Source organism: Nilaparvata lugens, chromosome 8 (genome assembly GCF_014356525.2).
Source record: "Nilaparvata lugens isolate BPH chromosome 8, ASM1435652v1, whole genome shotgun sequence".
Taxonomy (NCBI): Eukaryota; Metazoa; Arthropoda; class Insecta; order Hemiptera; family Delphacidae; genus Nilaparvata; species Nilaparvata lugens.
Genome location: NC_052511.1, coordinates 1,321,865 through 1,342,862, shown reverse-complemented (window position 1 = coordinate 1,342,862; position 20,998 = coordinate 1,321,865). Strand labels below are relative to the sequence as shown.

At 34.6% G+C, this 20,998-nt stretch overlaps 1 protein-coding gene and 1 long non-coding RNA gene across 2 annotated transcripts; both read left to right on the top strand.

Moving 5' to 3' along the window:
- The first annotated feature begins 231 nt into the window (after positions 1-231).
- LOC120352795 lies at positions 232-7,101 on the top strand. Its single transcript, XM_039435043.1, has 4 exons — positions 232-250; positions 3,434-5,084; positions 5,754-5,991; positions 6,811-7,101. The coding sequence occupies exons 1-2, from the start codon at positions 232-234 to the stop codon at positions 4,393-4,395; spliced, it is 981 nt and encodes a 326-aa protein (XP_039290977.1). The 3' UTR covers positions 4,396-5,084; positions 5,754-5,991; positions 6,811-7,101.
- A 4,874-nt stretch (positions 7,102-11,975) lies between these two features.
- LOC120352593 lies at positions 11,976-16,246 on the top strand. The gene is made up of 2 exons (XR_005571941.1): positions 11,976-12,133; positions 16,090-16,246. It is a non-coding gene; the product is annotated as an uncharacterized LOC120352593 (long non-coding RNA).
- The last annotated feature ends 4,752 nt before the right edge of the window (positions 16,247-20,998 follow it).

The following is a 20,998-nucleotide window of genomic DNA, read 5'->3' as shown; positions in this document are numbered from 1 at the left end:
AACATCCATGCCACAAGTCATTACCCAAAGATGTGTCATGATAATATATATATCGATACTGTGATATCGATATATTGATGCAACTATCGAGTGTGTTTTGTATCGACTCTCGAATCATAACTTGTATTTTGTGTGCTTGTGAGTTATGCTTAGTGCTTACTGAAATAAATATATCTTGGTGAATTAAACTTTGTGTTAATGATTAAACCTACAAACAATAAGTAACATAACATGGCGCAGTCGGTGAAAAGTGAGTTCCAGTAAATACTTAGTGATTAATCCAGTAAAAAATTGTCAGTTATGAAGTTCGCAAATCTAACCTCAACGGAAGTTGCAAACACGTTTTCATTCAGATCTTCAATTAGTGAACTTTGAGTAAATATTTCATTTTTTCGATATGGAATCGTTGAAACCTCCAAAATATTTTAGTTTCCAAGGCAACTTAGCTGAGAATTGGAAGATTTGGAAGCAAAAATTTCTACTGTACATGCTTGCAAGTGGTGGCGAAGGCAAGGACGAAGAAGTAAAAATAGCCATTCTTCTACATTGCATCGGAGAAGAAGCTCTTCAGAAATACAATACGTTTCAATTGACGGAAGCAGATAGAAAATCCTACAAAAGACATTTGGAAATTTTTGAAAGTTATTTCATCCCAATCTAGCAATAGTCTAGACTATAGTCTGTGTAAAATAAGTTTAGACTCGGCTCTCCATCCAAAGAAATTACAGAGTTGTCAAATCGTGTAAAATTGCAACTTCTCATATTTCCAATTCAACGTCAGAATTGGATGTACAGTATGTATCATCCCCGATATTCTAGTAGTGCTAGAAAAGTTTCAGGGTTGAAGGATGAAAAGGAAATTTAACTTTTATGATAAAATTGGAAACATCGTGAAAATTTTTTTTCTTTTCAATATAACTTCTCTCAGAATCATGGGGCGTCATAATGTGTAAGTATTTTATATCAATATAACGGGGACAATGTATCCTTTCTATTGGTGCTTGCATCGTTTTTATACGACCTAGGATAGTTACTTCCCAACTGTAGAGGCCAGCAATCAAGTATTATCAGACAGGCAGGCAAGATAAGATAGCGACCGGTCGGCTACAAGGACAATATTCACTTTTCCCCTTTTTATAGTTAGTTGTGGAATCGCTTTCCTCAGTGAAACAACTCGACGCTAAATTTGTTCTCCGCCATTAATACTACAACGCTTGATACTTTATTCACATATTTCTGGAAACCTGCAGGTAGTACAGTATCTCCTTATTTTGATCAACCAACGGGTGAGTCATTTATATTTCTTAATTCATATTCGCAATATACAGTCCACTTATTTCAATGCTATTACCGCCCCACCACCAACTGATAATTATGTTCGTCAATTTGTTTAATTATGAACGTGACTGTGTAGGTATCTTGTTATTGAAGGCCTCACCTTTTATCTTTCCAAATACACAAGAATAGTTGAAGTCTTCTAATCAGGAAAGATCTCGGAAAATCTTGTAATACATTCAAATTGTAGAGAATTTTTCGCAAAAAGAATGAAAGAGCAACTCAAACAATTTCAAATTCCAGCAGTGTTGCATACGTCACACTATGCACTATTGAGTCTAAAGCCACGTTTTTCCAAAATTTGATGAGTTTTTTCAGTCCCACAGGAACTATCTTTAGCCCAAATAACCACTCAGGGTTAACTGATTGATTTGCGGTATCCATCATTTAGTCCAGTCAATAATTTTATAGAGATGAAAAAAGGGTGTATGCTTGCAATTTATTACATTGTACTTCTGATTTTTCAATACTTTATTTGGATACATGAGAGAAGTCTAGAATCTATTTCTTAATGCAAAATTTCCTTGTGCTAGATATAGAGTGGCCCAAAACCTCGTATTTTCGGTACATCCAGTAATCGGACAGAAAAATTTGCTTTCACCTTTTTTTTTTAGATTATAAAACTCCGATTAAAATGAGATCATTCGGAACTCTATCTCCAATGATTACCTACTGGGTTATAATTTTTTTAAATGAATGAAATTTAAAGAAAAAAATCAATTCTGATGAATTTTAGTTTTCGATCAACAATATCTCCCGATTTACCATCTAGATGTATAATTCAAAATCTCTCTGGACGTATTTTTATGCTCTACAATTTGAGATCAGGTAGAGCGCTCTATATCATATAGATTTTCAGGTACACCTGACAATAATACTCCTTGTATTGTGAAAAACACCTCATTTATAGCTTCACTTCAACCATCATCAGAAACTACATTGTCCACAAATTGATATTTCACACAATAACATAAGTTCATGAGATTATGTTCTATGAGAATCACCCGCGTTAGATGCACTTCATTTTAGTATTTCCTAGTGGAGAGACGCACATAAGGACCCCTCAAGGATCAAAACTGGAAAATGAACAGAAAATACGAGGTTCGAGGCCACTCTGTATTTAGCACAAGGAAATTTTGCATAAAGAAATAGGTTCTGGATTTCTCTCACGTATCCATATAATAGACTATATTAAACAATCAGAAGTAAAATATGAATTGCAAGGACCATGTATGTAGTGACTGGTATAATTAACTTTCCCTTGCAATTTCGTATTATGAACTCAATGTAATGTTATCGCATCACCAACTTATACTATTTGAAAATTGATAGCAAGTGTTTGGATATCCAAATTAGGCTAGCGGACTTGGGCTATAATATTTTTCTGATCTTGAGATGATATGTGATAGGCTAGGCCTTCATGATTTTGATTTCAAGTTCAACTCAACTCGACTATTAATAACTGGGTATTCAATATTATTAAACTCAATGAATAATATGAAGCGTCAAAACCCCTCTATTCATTTTGAAACACAGCATATACTCCCAATGCAGATATTACTTTCCCAGCGCGTCCTTCCTGAACATTATTCGCTATAGTATTTGGGACAGTAAAAAATAATATTCAATTTGTTCCGGGTGCTACCGTACATGTTCGTTTGAAAAATGTCGAAACGAAAACAGAAACCATTACGTTTTGTAGGTCAACGACAAAAAAATAGACGTATTGCTGGTAGACTCTCACGAGAAGGAGTGTTGTAACTGCTGGGTCATTTTAAATAGTGAAACTGGATGCACAGAGGTATCAGTGTCAGGAAACATTTCAGTTCATCAATACGATACATCAGATACTAATGCTGTTGGGTTCCTTGTAGTAGATAATCATAAAAACGATGTTGATGTAGGCCTAGATGATGATGATGATGATGATGACGATAATTCTAATTTACAAATTGATGAAGTGACTAGTGTACAAAAAGATAAGGAGAGTGATGTAGACTTCACAAAAACTATCTGCATGGGCTGTAAATGGCAATATAAGTCATTCAGAGATTAATAAGCTTTTGACAATTCTGAGAGAACATCCATGCCCAATAAGTCATTACCAAAGATGCTCAAGCATTGCTCCGTACAACAAGAAAATATAGCATAAAACAGGTTTCTCCAGGATTATATTATCATTTTGGGGTCGAAGAAGGAATAATTAGTTCGCCATTGAAAAAATGCCCTATAGACGATTTATCAAGCACCACTTTGAACTTGCACATTAATATTGATGGCCTTCCTCTGACCAAGAACTCATGCAGCCAGTTTTGGCCAATTTGGGACACTAAGAGACTATCATCCACACCCCCCTTCCTGATTGGTTGCTACCATGGTTACAGCAAGCCAGACTCAGCCAATGCTTTTCTAGAAAATTTTGTTGCTGATATTAACATCTGTTTATGTAATGGTATAGATTTTAATGGAAGAACTTTTCATATCAAGCTTGAGGCCATTACCTGTGATGCTCCTGCCAGAGCCTTTGTAAAGAATATAAAAGGTCACAATGGATATTTTGGATGTGACAGATGCACCCAGGAAGGAGAGCATGTGCAAAATAGGATGACATTTCCTGAAACACATTCTCGACTAAGAACAAATGCATGTTTCCAATCAAGAACGAATGAGGCTCATCATACAGGTGATTCCATTTTAGAAAATGTTGAGGGAATTGACATGATTCGTGACTTTCCCCAAGACTATATGCATTTGGCATATTTGGGAGTCATGAGGAAATTAGTTTTGTTGTGGCTGAGAGGAAAGTTGCCTGTTCGACTGTCAAGTAGACAAACAGGTAGGATATCCAATGATTCGTTGAAGTTGAGAAAATTTATTCCACAAGAATTTGCAAGAAAACCTCGTGGACTGAAAGAGATTGATAGGTGGAAGTCAACCGAATTCAGGCAGCTTCTACTATACACTGGGCCCTTGGTACTCAAGGAGTCATTGCCAAAAAATACTTCACTCATTTCTTGGCTCTTAATTGTTCCTTTAGAATACCCATCAGTCCAAAACTGAGTAATCATGTAGGTGTGGCTGAAGACCAGATACATTACTTTTTGAAGTATTTCCCCGAAATCTATGGCCCTGAACAATTGTCATACAATGTTCATTCAATAATTCATGTTGTTGATGATGTTGAAAGACTAGGCGCCTTGGATTTATTCAGTGCCTTCAAGTTTGAAAATTTTTTTGAAAAATGTAAAAAAACATGTAAGGAAGAGTGGCCTTCCTCTACAGCAACTCATCAGAAGAGTTGAAGAAAGAAGAGCTTTAGAAGTGACAGTTGATGATGCTGAAATTGATAGGAAGTTCCCATACTTTGAAGAAATTCACAACAATGGCCCATTGATGGAAGGACTGAACAGCCCCCAATACAAGAAATGTAATTTTCCATCTTTCAGTGTGAATGTAAGTAGGGAAAGAGACAACTGTGTCCGACTGGTTGATGGGTCTTTTTGTTGCATAAAAAACATTGCGACTGACAGTGAAAATAGAAAAGTTTTTATTGGACAGAGATATCAACAAGTTTATGACTTCTTCGTGAAACCATTCAAATCAAGTGCCGTGGGGATATTCAAAGCGATGCCAGAGCTAGCAGGAATAGAAGTTTTTAAAACAAAACAGATATCAAACAAAGCAATGAGAGTCCCTGTGCAAGATAATTTCTTCTATCTATCAGAAATTTTGCACCAATGATTTTCCAGGTAACTAAATATTAAATTTTCTTATTAGTAAAAACAATATAAAAATCTTGTTGTACCCTTTATTTATAAAAAAAAACTTTAAAATGGTTCAACAATATTTTTTTAATGTTCTTAGTAGCCTAATTAATGCAAATTAAATCTCCCACCTTTGAAAATGAATTCATTAAGAGCTCTTAAATGAATATGGCTCTTCAGCATAGAGTGTGGGAACTCAAGTTTATACTAGAGAAGTGTACAAGTCGTAAATCATAAAAGTCATGAAATAAATAGTCTTAAATCCAAGTCATGAAATAAATAAAGTCTTAAATCCAAGTCATAAAATTCAATTGTCAAAAAGACATTATCACAGTATGGACAAAGTCGATGAATTGCATTAGCCTACAACATGAACCGCAGAATAACCAAAATCTTTACAGTAAAGAAAGACAAGAACGTGATAAAAATGAATGTATGAAGACCTAGGCTACAAAATAACATAGGAAAAAATAATATCTATAATATATGTGAGTAGGTTTGTGTTTTTGGCTCATGATTTGTCAAATTAGAGCAATATTTTTACTTTACAAATTTTTCTTTGGCATATATGAGGGCTATTGTTGATTTGTTGAACTATGTTTCATTTTTTTTAACCGGTACGGTACCTACCTGAAATTTTTTTTTACCTTACAGGTTTTCCGACATGAACGATAAATACCGTTCCTACGACGATTTGAAAGACTTTATCGTCGTCGTGTTTACTGAGACAAAGACGTCTCAGTAATTTCAAAAAAATGGGTCGAGGAAAAGGAGAAAGGGGTGTTTACATGCTGGTGGCCCGGAAACTCTGATGTGAGGAAGGCAGCTGTGAGCCACAAATTACCACAGGATGATTGGACAATTTGGGCAGTTGAAGTACTATCGTCTTGTGGTAAATAAATTCACATCGAAAAAAATTATTTACATTATTGCTATTATTATTTGGTTGGGTAAATTGATTATAGCCTATAATTATTATTATTTTATCATTTTGTCCGTGTCTGCTTAAGTCCAGCCTGTTGTGACATCACCCTCAAATTTTCTAAATATTGAATTTTGATTTTTAATTTAGAGCATACTATTTTCATTTTTTCACAAATATGTGTTAGAGCTGTTTAGAAACTGTTTAGGTAACGTGTAGTCCGCGCGCGCTGAGGATGGAATATCTTTGTCAGCCTAGTGAAATTAGACCCGCCCAAAACAACAATACTGTAGGTAATTCATTTTCATATACAAAGATTCCTGCCGTTCAGATGAAATTCTTACTCCAGAGATAAGGAAGTTATTAGACTGTTGCGGGCAGAGCTGGCTTAGAAATACCATTCTGAGCACCCATGTGGACTAAAACTACTGAATATTTATCTGGAGCAGAATTTTCTTAGGGTGCACTCCATTAACAAAAGGTTTCATTGCAAATAATTAACTATCTTGACTGATAAATTTGCATTTTGAAGCATTAACCTGAACTCTCTCTATTACAGTATAAATAGTAATTTATTTTTTTCTGTTAGCAATAACATTTTTTCAATTTTGCTACTAAATTCCACTATTTATACTTCATTTTGTTTTCATAAAACAATGCTTCAGTCTGAAGGCCTATTTGCCTAGTTTAATGTTATAAATAATTAATTTTGAACATTGAAATGCCTAAAAATGCGTTATTTTTGCTAGTAAAACAAATTCAAGATAAAACTGGTTTATATTCTTGCAGATAATTTTTTGGAGGCGCTACGACGAGAGAGAAAGTCGCAACATCAGACGGTCCTCCCTTCGAGTAGTGGAGAGTCCGAGGTCATGGGTAAAGGACACAGAAAAATTAAGCCAAGAAAACTGGATAGTGAGGAGGAAAGTGATGAGTCAAGTAGCCTACTGAGCAACAGGATCTGCCATCTCTGGAGGAAGCGGGTCTCTCTACTCCTCAATCCTCAGCCCGCTCACAAAAATGGAAAAACGACGAGAGCTACTCAGCAATATATAACCCAACAAAAAAATCGAAACATGTTGAAAGTAAGTTTATTTTAAACTGGCAATCTATATTATAGTACTGTATTATTATTATTACATATTATTTATCATCTCTTTTTAAAGTGAGTTTTTCTCATAAAAATCGGCCTGTGGCAAGATTACGATGCTATTCTTGTTGTTGTATTCAGGAATACATTCCTGAAAAATGTGAATCACTGATACAGTATTGAGCACCACTGCCTTCTGCATCAAATAGCTTCAATATTAAATTATTACTATTATTAATGAACGAGTGTTAGCGAGTTCTCACTTTTGACTTACTGAAGGCCAAATGTTGTTGTCCGTCTGTTTGTATGTTCTACAATAACTTTAGAGAGAAATAATCAATCAGCTTCAAATGTTGAACCTGTATTCATCGACCCTTTTTACAGGTCAAGTTAGTTGAAAAACAAAATTGACTCACTCCTTCATCCTTTCTCGCGTATGTGAAATATATTCATTAATTACGCGTATGTTACAGGCAGACAATAGACAGGCAGGCAGACGTTAACGGCAGCGAGATAACATAAATAGAACTTCATTCATGTACAAATTTGCTAAGTATCCTGAAATTGGTAATCCCATTGCCAAACTATTTATTATCATCATAACAAAAATATTTTTAAACAACAAGAAGGTTTGGCAATGGGATCACCACTTTCAGGATACTTAGCAAATTTGTACATGAATGGAGTTCTATATGTTAACTCACTCCCGTTAACGTCTGCCTGCCTGTCTGTAACATACGCGTAATTAATAATACTGCTTGTTTTATCAGTTGCTATGACGTTGACTAATTTGCTATGACAATTTTTTTTCAAAGTGTGAAATTCGTGAGTAGAAGCTACTATTAGCTTAAGTTTAACTAGCATTAAGTTATTGATTATTCAATGTAGGGACTCATTTATTTTTTTGTATAATTTATTAGTATCTTAAAATATTGAGATCTTTGGAACGGTTTGAGATATCGATGTGCGGGTTTTGCCATTTAATTTTTATTTTGTAATCTTATTGTGAAATAATTCTTTATCGAAATCATCACATGACCACGTTCCCATTTGAATAACGAAGTTCGATAAAAATGAAGCTGGTTTCTAAATGGTCAATAATAAGACATTGATCTCTTTCACGAAATTTATGTTTAGCATATGCTATTTCATTGAGTGGGTAAAATAGTAAAACGATTTGACAAATTTTTCATATTCGAGCATTGATTGAAAAATAAATAGCCTACCTAGTTTAAATTTATATGATCATTAATCTGTTATGAATATGTTACAGATCTCCAGTTGCACGTTCCTTGGAGGTGGAGAAGGACATGGAGCATGGAGTCATCCATGCCAAGCAGTAGCGATGGAGGGTGCCGTAACTGCACTAATGAACGGTAATGCAACCCTTGAACTTGACTCAATTACAGAAAAATCTAGTCCTTATTGGTTCATTTGTCAGCTGAGAACACATCAATTCTTTGATTTTCCATGTGCGGTTTAAGCGCAGTTGGAGACACAGAAATTATGAAGTTTGTTGAAATTTGATTTATGAAATACTAGTAATTCTGAAAGTTTGAAAATCAACCCAAACTATCAGATTTTGAGGGGAGCTACCATTCAGTGAATATTAGTTTTAAATCTCTCATTTAAAAATTTTAATGGCAGCGAACCTGGATATATGTGGAGACAAAACTCCATGAGAGACTATTAAATATTAATTATTGCACTTTAATTATGCATTTTTATCCATCTTGAATTCACCCAAGTGTGTATATATACTACAAAGTGGGTATTTAGTTTCCATATGCACCTGCTATAATCCGGTCATTTTGTTTAATTTTGTTCATCAATTATAAAATAAGTAATTTCTCAACTTTCATTTCAGATAAATTGGAGAATATGCAAAAATCATTGAACTCCATGTTGGCCAGTGGGACCGTAAATGGGAGATCCTCGCCTGGAACACGAGGAAATGAGGGAAGCAATAGAGGCTATTTTGAAATTGAACTCTAATAAAATAGGCTTCTCAAATCCCTCAATCGAAAAAGAAGAGAGGGAAGAATTCGAAAAAATGTTGCCTATTCACAACCTGGATGAGTTCCTTGGTCTGGAGGAGAAACTGAAAGAGGAGAGCCAAAGGAATTTGTTGGTGAGTCAACCCCGTTTCACACACTACAGTTTTTGGACGTCCGGTTTTCTGTTTTCTTTATAAATCTTGATAGATTGAATGAAGCTTGGAAAACATTATGATGTGCGCGAGACACATCATGTTCTTGGCAAGTTCTGTTCATTCTAGTAAAATATATAAAGATAACAAAAAACTTCACGTCCGAAAACGAGGCTATCTTTGAAAATCTCTTCATTTCAATGCATATTATTTCGAGCTTCATCAATAATTTTACACAAATTTGAGGTTCGAATAATGAAGAATGACAGTAGAATATACAAAATATTCATATACATTTCTCTGATGAATATATTATTTCTCTTGTTTTACAAGGACCTGTAATTTGCAAAATAGATTACTGACTATTGAGTTAGAAATCCTCCCCCTCACAACACACAGAATTATATTTTTAGAAAGGTGAGCAAGGATTAAATGTTAAAATATCGGGGCACCGAGCTTCACTCGTTATTTATTTATTGATAAGCGGAACACAATTCTTTAAAATAATTGGGGAAGGACTACAGTAACAGGCACAGCCCAAAACTGTTTCTCCCCCCGAATTTTGATTTATACACTAAATAGTCCAAAAAGTAGGTTATATTCCATGCACTTGAATTCAGGTCAAATTTTCAGTCAAAACATTTGATAATAGAAAAGTTCTAATTTAGATTGTTTACAAACCAAATTGAATAACAAAATAACATTCACTAATCACCTAAAACTGTAAAATAATGATCAACTTTGAAAACTCTGACGATATACTTCAATTTTGAATGGTATACCATGTCATGTCAACAGATCAGATATTTTGATAAAGTTGATTGAAATTCCTAATTGATTAAGGCCCGCCGCAAAGTAGACCCACGCTAATTCACGAAAAGCAACCCACGCCGTGGGATGTTTTGTAAACCATTGTTATAGGATTATTCATAATCAATCAGCTGACAAGTGGATAATTCATTGCATGTATTATCAGATGTCTGGAAGCCTAGCAGTGGTTAACAAACATCCCACGGCGTGGTTGCTTTTCGTGGATTAGCGTGGGTGTACTTTGCGGCAGGCCTAACAGCCACCCAGCAGCTGAGTGCATCTGCTGAAAAACGTTTTAAGGTTGAAGGATTAGAAGAAAAATTAAATTTTTAAATATGTTTTTATTTTCAATATGATTATCATTTTTGATCAATTATGAATAATTTCACCTTTCAAACCCTCAAGGTTTCTTTATCTTTTAGGTCGTGTATATTTTACAGCTGTCTATACGTCAGTTTATGCATTTTGGGGGTGAGATATTTTGATTTTCCACAGACGCACTCGCTCACTCACTTATTATCCACAGACGACGAGAGTCTTAGCTGTTTTTCTAAAGATGAATTATCCTTTTACTGTCCTTCAGCGAGTTTTCCCAGGGCTAAGACCTAGTGTAATCGAATTTTTATATCATAAACCTACTCTCGCTGTTCCAAATTTCGTGAAAATCGTTAGAGCAGATTTCGAGATCCTTTTGACATAAATAACCATACAAATAAATAACCAAATATATAAATATATACAGAAATTTCTCGCCTAATATAATAGGATTTAGGTTCACAATTTTAATGTCGTTATTGAGGAGTTCTTGTTATATTAAACTAAATTTTCATGTCATTGTTCAAAAATCTGGTGTGGCGCACTCACACAACTTTCCTTGCCTTTATGAAAATTGATCACCTGATGCTAGTGTTTACGCGCATCTCAAGTCCACTATGCAAAGATTTGAGCCAGCTGGTGACAGAAAATAACGCTGGAGACACACGAGGTCTGCTATCTCTTCATAGTGAATGATTTATAGAATCAACAGTTGCTAACAGTTTGCAATTGAAAAACAAATTTTCTCAAATTTCGAGCTTATTTTCAATTTTAGGTGAAAATGTTACTAAAAATTTATTGTAGAGATCTCCATGCTCAATCTTTTCCACTTAATCTTTTTTGTTTTAATTTTATCTGAAGCCTGATAATTGGGAATCTAAAATCCAACTTTGCTTAGATGGGGCGGAGCTCCTGAAATTTTTACAGATATGAGACTTGTGGCAGTTGATAGAGCTTATCAATGACTATTTTAGGTATAAATTTGATCAAAATCGTTGGAGCCGTTTTTGATAAAATCGCGGAAACCCCTTTTTTGACAACATTTTCGCCAATTTAGCCGCCATCTTGAATTGCATTTGATCGAAATTGTTCGGGTCAGATCCTTATACTGTAAGGACCTTAAGCTCTCAATTTCAAGTCATTCCGGTATTGGGAGATGAGATATCGTATACACAGACACACATACACTCATATATACACACACACACACACTACAACACACACCACACACCACACACACACACACACCACACACACACACACACACACACACACCACACACACACACACACACACACACACACACACACACCACACACACACCACACCACACACACACACACACACACACACACAACACACACATACAGACCAATATCCAACACCACTTTTTTGGACTCAGGGGACCTTAAAACGTATAGAAATTGGGTACCTTAATTTTTCGGAAAGCAATACTTTCCTCCCTACGGTAATAGGGCAAGGAAAGTAATAAATAAATGAATGAAGGTGAAGTAAGTCTTTTGAACCTTCTGAATAGTAATTTCTGTAAAGGAATCTAAAATCCTTATCCATTACTATTTTCTCTTGTAGGGGATTTCTTACAAAGGATAGGTGGAGGGAATGTGGAGGACGCGGTCGGAGAGCACTCTAGTCCGACTGTTTACTAATGAATTGGCCAAAAACTTCAGCTGGGAGGCAGGAAGGGGAGAGGGCCTTAAACAGCCTTCTGATTATTAAAACCCTGGAGAGTAAGTGTGCTTATTGTTATAGTTGGCGTAACATGAGATTGGGATTAGGGCTCCATCCAAAAAATAGGCTAGTGTTTTTCAGATTTTGAATCCCAATCTTATTATGTTATGTGAACAATAATAATAGTGTAATAGCCTTTAAGTAAATAAGTAAAATCTCTGTAAAGTTATTTTTGTTTCTCTCACCTCAAAAGTAATGTTATATTGAACCTTTCAATAGAAATGTGCTAGAATAGAATATAGTGCTCTCCGAACCGCGTCCTCCACATTCCCTCCCCCTATCATTTGTAAGAAATCCACCTACAGAGAAAAATAGTAATGGATAAGGATTTTAGATTCCTTTACAGAAATTACTATTCAGAAGGTTCAAAAGACTTACTTCACCCTTCATTCATTTATTTATTACTTTCCTTGCCCTATTACCGTAGGTGAGGAAAGTATTGCTTTCCGAAAAATTAAGGTACCCCAATTTCTATACGTTTTAAGGTCCCCTGAGTCCAAAAAAGTGGTGTTTGGATATTGGTCTGTATGTGTGTGTGTGTGTGTGTGTGTGTGTGTGTGTGTGTGTGTGTGTGTGTGTGTGTGTGTGTGTATATGAGTGTATGTGTGTCTGTGTATACGATATCTCATCTCCCAAATACCGGAATGACTTGAAATTGAGAGCTTAAGGTCCTTACAGTATAAGGATCTGACCCGAACAATTTCGATCAAATGCAATTCAAGATGGCGGCTAAATTGGCGAAAATGTTGTCAAAAAAAGGGGTTTCCGCGATTTTATCAAAAACGGCTCCAACGATTTTGATCAAATTTATACCTAAAATAGTCATTGATAAGCTCTATCAACTGCCACAAGTCTCATATCTGTAAAAATTTCAGGAGCTCCGCCCCATCTAAGCAAAGTTGGATTTTAGATCCCAATTATCAGGCTTCAGATAAAATTAAAACAAAAAGATTAAGTGGAAAAGATTGAGCATGGAGATCTCTACAATAAATTTTAGTAACATTTTCACCTAAAATTGAAAATAAGCTCGAATTTGAGAAAATTTGTTTTTCAATTGCAAACTGTTAGCAACTGTTGATTCTATAAACTCATTCACTATGAAGAGATAGCAGACCTCGTGTGTCTCCAGCTTTATTTTCCTGTCACCAGCTGGCTCAAATCTTTGCATAGTGGACTTGAGATGCGCGTAAACACTAGCATCAGGTGATCAATTTTCATAAAGGCAAGGAAAGTTGTGTGAGTGCGCCACACCAGATTTTTGAACAATGACATGAAAATTTAGTTTAAATAACAGAACTCCTCAATAACGACATTAAAATTGTGAACCTAAATCCTATTATATTAGGCGAGAAATTTCTGTATATATTTATATTTGGTTATTTATTTGTATGGTTATTTATGTCAAAAGGATCTCGAAATCTGCTCTAACGATTTTCACGAAATTGGAACAGCGAGAGTAGGTTTATGATATAAAATTCGATTACACTAGGTCTTAGCCCTGGGAAAACTCGCTGAAGGACAGTAAAAGGATAATTCATCTTTAGAAAAACAGCTAAGACTCTCGTCGTCTGTGGATAATAAGTGAGTGAGCGAGTGCGTCTGTGGAAAATCAAAATATCTCACCCCCAAAATGCATAAACTGACGTATAGACAGCTGTAAAATATAAACACGACCTAAAAGATAAAGAAACCTTGAGGGTTTGAAAGGTGAAATTATTCATAATTGATCAAAAATGATAATCATATAGAAAATAAAAACATATTTAAAAATTTAATTTTTCTTCTAATCCTTCAACCTTAAAACGTTTTTCAGCAGATGCACTCAGCTGCTGGGTGGCTGTTAGGCCTGCCGCAAAGTACACCCACGCTAATCCACGAAAAGCAACCACGCCGTGGGATGTTTTGTTAACCACTGCTAGGCTTCTCCAGACATCTGATAATACATGCAATGAATTATCCACTTGTCAGCTGATTGATTATGAATAATCCTATAACAATGGTTTACAAAACATCCCACGCGTGGGTTGCTTTTCGTGAATTAGCGGGTCTACTTTGCGGCGGGCCTTAATCAATTGGAATTCAATCAACTTTATCAAAATATCTGATCTGTTGACATGACATGGTATACCATTCAAATTGAAGTATATCGTCAGAGTTTTCAAGTTGATCATTATTTTACAGTTTTAGGTGATTAGTGATGTTATTTTGTTATTCAATTTGGTTTGTAAACAATCTAAATTAGAACTTTTTAGGTAGTTTTTTAAATTAGGTCTGAATTTTATTGACCAGCGAAGTGAGGTCTAAGATTCAAGTCGACGGTTTGGCATTTCTCTTAATGTTTATATGTTGCGCATCTACGGCGATACGCGGTAATAGATTTTCATGAAATTTGACAGGTCGTATGTTCTTTTTTAATTGTGTGTCGACGTGTATACAAGGTTTTTGGAAATTTTGCATTTCAAGGATAATATAAAAGGAAAAATGAGCCTCCTTCATATGCCAATATTAGAGTAAAATCAGACTATAGAATTATTCATCATAAATCAGCTGTCCAGACTATAATACTACCCGTTCAAAAACATCGAACATCTTTAAAATGTATCTTTCCATCAACGTTGTAGACAGTTGCAGCCAGACCTGATAACAGCGCTCACACTCACACATTCCGGGACGACACGTCACGGTACGATAGAACAAAAAGCTCTTCGTTTATTTAGGATTTTTTCTAGACATTTTAAATTGATAAATTATTTATTAATTTTTGAAGAAAAACATAACAACAGGTCAATGTAACTTACTGAGCGCGAGGTCTACTGTTAACAGTAGGCTATAAAAAGGAAAAAGAAGCCTCCTTCATACGCCAATATTAGAGTAAAAATCAGACTATAGAATTATTCATCATAAATCAGCTGACAAGTGATTACACAGATGTGTGGAGAACCAGTCTATTGCTGAATTTCCATTAGGTCTATAGTTTCAATCAGGTACTTGTGCGTGAGGTCTACTGTTCACAGAACTACTAGTAATTTTAAGTTCATGAATATAAATATTTTGATTTGCCAAAACAAACATGTTCACATTAACGTATTCGAAACCAAAATGCAGACCTGTGGTAGCCTGTACTCCATAAATTACTTTACATGATATAAGTCAGCTGTTGTCTTGGTGAACGTGATATTTTTGAGCTCAAAATTTATGTGTTTTTATACAATTATTTTGTAAATTTGAAGTTTGTTTTATGTTTTTACTGAAGTTTTATTATTAAACTATTAAAATTTAAAATTGTTTGTTTTATTCTGAATTGTATATTCAGATTGATGATTAAGGGCTGGTTTCCGAGCTCGGGATTAGGCTAAGTTCTAGACTCTAAACAGCTGGAGTAAGAAAATTCACTTTCCGAAACGGCCGTAGTCGTAGTCATTATCAAAGTCACATTATTGAATTAAATTTCAACAAACTAGAAAATTGAACCCAAAATACAATAAAGAGAAAATAGTGTAAAGTTTCAGCTATTTTTAATTATTTAGAAATGTTTAATTTCGTCTGAAAAAACGTTTCCAATTATAGAAATGAGAAAATAAAAACTGCGACTACGCCCCGTTTTGCAAAGCTAATTTTCTGACTCCAGCTGTTTAAAGTCTAGAACTTAGCTAAATTCCGAGCTTGGAAACCGGCCCTTAGTGTATAAATAATTGAAATGGACATAACCTACATAATAATTATTTGAAATTAGGAAATTGAAGAAGTTTTGGGCAATAGCCTGTTTTTCTTTTCCGACTCTGTATTGTTTACTCTATCCAATAAATGAATAAATTAATTAATTACTGATGATATTTTGCGGTAGCCACACAACAATATTATAAAAACCTCTCCATTTTCATACATGTTAGAATGAATGTGCGCGATTCAATGAAAGCTGTGTATAGTAGTAACACATTGTAAAATTCTGTTTCAGAAGTTGTTGCTGCGTCGCATACAGACTTTACCAGCAAGCTGTTTGAAATACGGGTGAAGGAGTGGTTCCGGCAGTCTGGAACCAGAATTTATAATCTAAAAAAATAATAAGTTTCACTGAATTTATTATTTAAATAAATATGCATTTTCAAGCAGTATCGTACTGTTTTTTTTTTTTTTTTGCTCGCCTTATTACCATATTTTCTCAAATTTCACTAGAAATGCCTGCTCATAATAGTTGTGTGTCCACAATCAAATTTATCATGCAATTCATTCATTAAAACAACCTTGAACCAATAACAGCTAATTATAGACTACATTTTTCTAGCATTCACTCCACTCCCTTTCATTATATATAAATATAGAAATAATGTGGAACTCTAATCAATCTAATGAAACCTATGTATCTAATGGGGAGTCTAACACCTGATCTTATCAACTACTGGTTCAAGGTTATTCTATGAAATGGAATTGAATGAAAAATGTTATTGATGATACAAAACTGTGTATGTAAATAATCACACAATAAATGTATCACACAATACATGAAATATAAGTTTTTTCTGTATAGGGCTACTTGTAATATAAATAGAAATAAAATCTCAGTACCCTTTTTTTTGAATTATTTTATTATTATTTAAATAATTCAAAAAAAGATATAGAAATATTTGTATTTCTATCCATGGAATAGATGTGTTTGTCAATACATAAATTAGATGTGTTAGGCAACATGTATAAATGAGGTACCTCATTTAAATGAGATATTTGTATGAAATACATATAATATAATAGATGAAATAGTGTGACATATTTATGTATCAATCAATACATAAATTAGAGTTAGTTTTCAATACATAAAATAGATGTATAGGTCAATACATAAAATAGAATATTCAATATATCAATTTATGTATTGGACAATATGTATATTTGACATATTATTCAATACATAAAATAGATGTATAGGTCAATACATCAATATATATATATTGGAAAATATGTATACTATACGTATCAAGAAATACGTATAGTATACGTATCAAGAAATACATATATATACGTATCAAGAAATACATGAAAAGTCGGGACATTTATACGTAAATGGACGTATTCAATATCAATGTTATACGTATTATTTACTTTCATTGACATTGGCTAATACATAAATTTGACATATTATATACGTCTGTGTGCTGACTGGGAACACTTGTTAACATTTAGATGTATAATAATCAAAATCCCTCTGGGCGTATTTTTGTGCTCTACAATCTGAGATCAGGGAGAGCGCTCTATCTCAAATAGAGTTCCAGGTACAACTGACAACAATGCTCCTTGTATTGAGAAAAACACCTACTTTTTAGCTTTAACCATCATCACGAAATACATTGTCCTCACATTGATATTTTTTGCACAATGACATAAGTTCATGAGATCATGTTCTATGAGAATCACCCGCTAGATGTACTTCATTCCAGTATTTCCTAGTGGAGAGGCGCGCTTAAAGAAACCTCAAGGATCAAAATTTCAAACACTCATAACTTTTGACACAATGCTCAGATTTCATCGTACTACACTTCATTCTTCTCGGCTTGTCAAGGCGGTCCAAAATAATGCATCATAAGTCAAATTCGGTCCAAAAATGAAATATTTATTGTTGAGTGAACTTAAGCTCATATTCCAAATACACAAAAAATGGCCAGTTTCTGTATTCAAATCTGCATGTCTTGTGAAATACTTTTGATAAAATTGCAAAATCAAGTGAGGATGTGAAAATTGTCCCCCTTTACCCACTTCAATAATAATAATACTTTCGATTCTAATACAATTCGAAAGTTACAGAAGATTTTGAAAATGGCGATTCCAGTTTTTACATATTTCTCGTGGTCTTACTAATGATCAAGAGTTTCTAAAACGAGTCTGATACATCATAGAGACTCACGATTGATTGCAAATTATGGATGAATTCATCCTCTACGAGCTCAGCTCTGCCTAAAATCCACCCCAGATCACTCTGGCATATCATAGAACTGCCAAAACTGTTGACATGAGAAAAATATCTACAATTACCGGATTTTTTTCAACAATCAAATCTCATTTTACAAACATATTTTTTCATGAATCGTTTACAGCAGATGAAAGAAAAAATGCGATTGCACATTTCATAATCAAGTAATGATTTTTATAATATGGGGTTACAGAGATACATAGCTTTGAATATAGAAATCGGCCATTTTTTGTGTATTGGAATATGGGCTTAAGTACACTCAACAATAAATATTTCATTTTTGGACCGAATTTGACTTATGATGCATTATTTTGGACCGCCTTGACAAGCCGAGAAGAATGAAGTGTAGTACGATGAAATCTGAATATTGTGTCAAAAGTTATGAGTGTTTGAAATTTTGATCCTTGAGGTGTCCTGAAGCGCGCCTCTCCACTAGGAAATACTGGAATGAAGTGCATCTAGCGGGTGATTCTTATAAAACATTATCTCATGAACTTATGTCATTGTGCAAAATATCAATGTGAGAGCAATGTACTTGGTGATGATGGTACGTGTTTTTCACAATACAAAGAGCATTGTTGTCAGTTGTACCTGGAACTCTATTTGAGATAGAGCGCTCTCCCTGATCTCAGATTGTAGAGCACAAAAATACGCCCAGAGGGATTTTGAATTATACATCTAAATGTTAACAATCGGAAGATATTGTTGATCAAAAACTAAAATTCATCAAAATTGAATTTCCTTCAAATTTCACTCATTTTTACTATTACCATAGGTAAGGAAAGTATTGCTTTCCGAAAAAAAATTAAGGTACCCCAATTTCTAAATATCTATACGTTTCAAGGTCCCCTGAGTCCAAAAAAGTGTTTTTTGGGTATTGGTCTGTATGTGTGTGTGTGTGTGTGTGTATGAGTGTATGTGCGTCTGTGAACACGATATCTCATCTCCCAATTAACGGAATGACTTGAAATTTGGAACTTAAGGTCCTTACGATATGAGTATCCGACACGAACAATTTCGATCTGATGCAATTCAAAATGGCGGCTAAAATAGCGAAAATGTTGTCAAAAACAGGGGTTTTTTGCAATTTTCTCGAAAACGGCTCCAACGATTTTGATCAAATTCATACCTAAAATAGTCATCGATAAGCTCTATCAACTGCCACAAGTCCCATATCTGTAAAAATTTCAGGAGCTTCGCCCCATCAATGCAGATAGATTCCCAATTATCAGGCTTCAGATACAATTGGAACGAAAAAAATCAAGTGGAGTAGATTGAGCATGAAAATCTCTACAATTAATGTTCAGTAACATTTTCACCTAAAATTGAAAATAAGCTTTAAATTCGAGAAAATGTGATTATTCAATTGCAAATTATTGTTGATTCTATTAAATCATTCACTATGAAGAGATAGCAGACCTCATGTGTGTCTCCAGCGTTATTGCCCTGTCACCTGTAGTGAATAGGACGTGGGAGTCGATGCACAAACGCTCTTCCAGAGAGTAGGCGTTTAGTGACGCGTTTTCCCTAGTTAACAATTCTCTTTGTAGAGGATTTGCGACACTTGCAATCGAGTCTTATGCGAGTACGCATTGAGTTGGTGATCTCTCTCTCGACATCTCAACCACAGGGTGTGGTCGTGATCCTGCTTCTTCCTTCTCAAGGTATCTGGGCATCCTAAGTGATCATGTTGTGGTGTAACACTGGACTTCAAGGTAATAAACACGAACTTTATTATTGCTAAAAATGTGTCTTCCTTCTAACATTTCCGAGCCCTTAAATTCCTCCGAAGCCTCCGAAACCTATGACCCGCTAGGGCCACTACAAATTGGTAGCAGCGTCGCGGATGTTAGAAGTTGACAATTAGAATTGTAAATTGATTAAATTAATGATGTTTTGAAATTAATTTTTTTGAATTTGAATGTTTTGAATTAGTACAAAATAATTCTATTATTAACTGTAGTAAAATGTTTGATAATGGCTGCTGAGGTTTGCAAAGACATTGTTCGAGTTTATAAATCTCTAAGCGAATTAGATCGGAGAGTCTATCAATTTTTCATTGTAACTAAAGAGGTGGATGAAACAACTTTAGTGTATTATCGAGTTGCTCAAGGTGTAACCCTCTCCTCTGAGGAACACGTTCTAACCAAAGATCTAGGGAAGAATGAAAAAAAAATTATGGTTGATACAATAACGTATGATCTTTACAGTGAAAAATCAAAATTGGTGATTGGGAAAGGAGAGATCACATTAACAAATCCTGATGCTGTAGTAACATACACAATAAGTATTGACACCACAGTAGATGATTACTCATTACTCTGAATTATCGATAAGATCCAGTTCTCTCATTTGGAATTTTCTCAGACTACTACGAACATAAAATGTATTGATTTTTTCTACATTTTCCAATGAAACTATTTGATTTAATTATTCAAAATTAATGCATGTTAATAGTAGTCTAAAATATTGATCTTAGCCAGATGATTTTTGCCGAGTGACTGTGTTTATGGGTACTAAGAAATCGAAAACTTTAAAAACAACTGAAAACGAAAGTGTAGAAGCTCTTGAATGGTATAGACCTTTTGGCTCAGTCTCAGTAGTTAGCCCGATGTCGACTAGTCAGAATTCGCATGTACGTGAGCTATTCATGAAAATAGGAACTCGCTCCGCGCAGATAGATGCTTACTATGAACATGTTCACGATACAAGAAGTCCCCTCCCGTCTATCACTCTACCTGGTTGCTCGCCTCTGAATCTGTCCAATAAACCATGTGTTACTGTCTTCGCGAAATCCAGTAAAAAATCATCCGAGACCCCTGAAAAAGTAAACGAAGTTAAAGAAGCTATCTATGACACTCCAAATTTAAGAACGCGACCCGTGTTAAATACAAACCTCAATTCA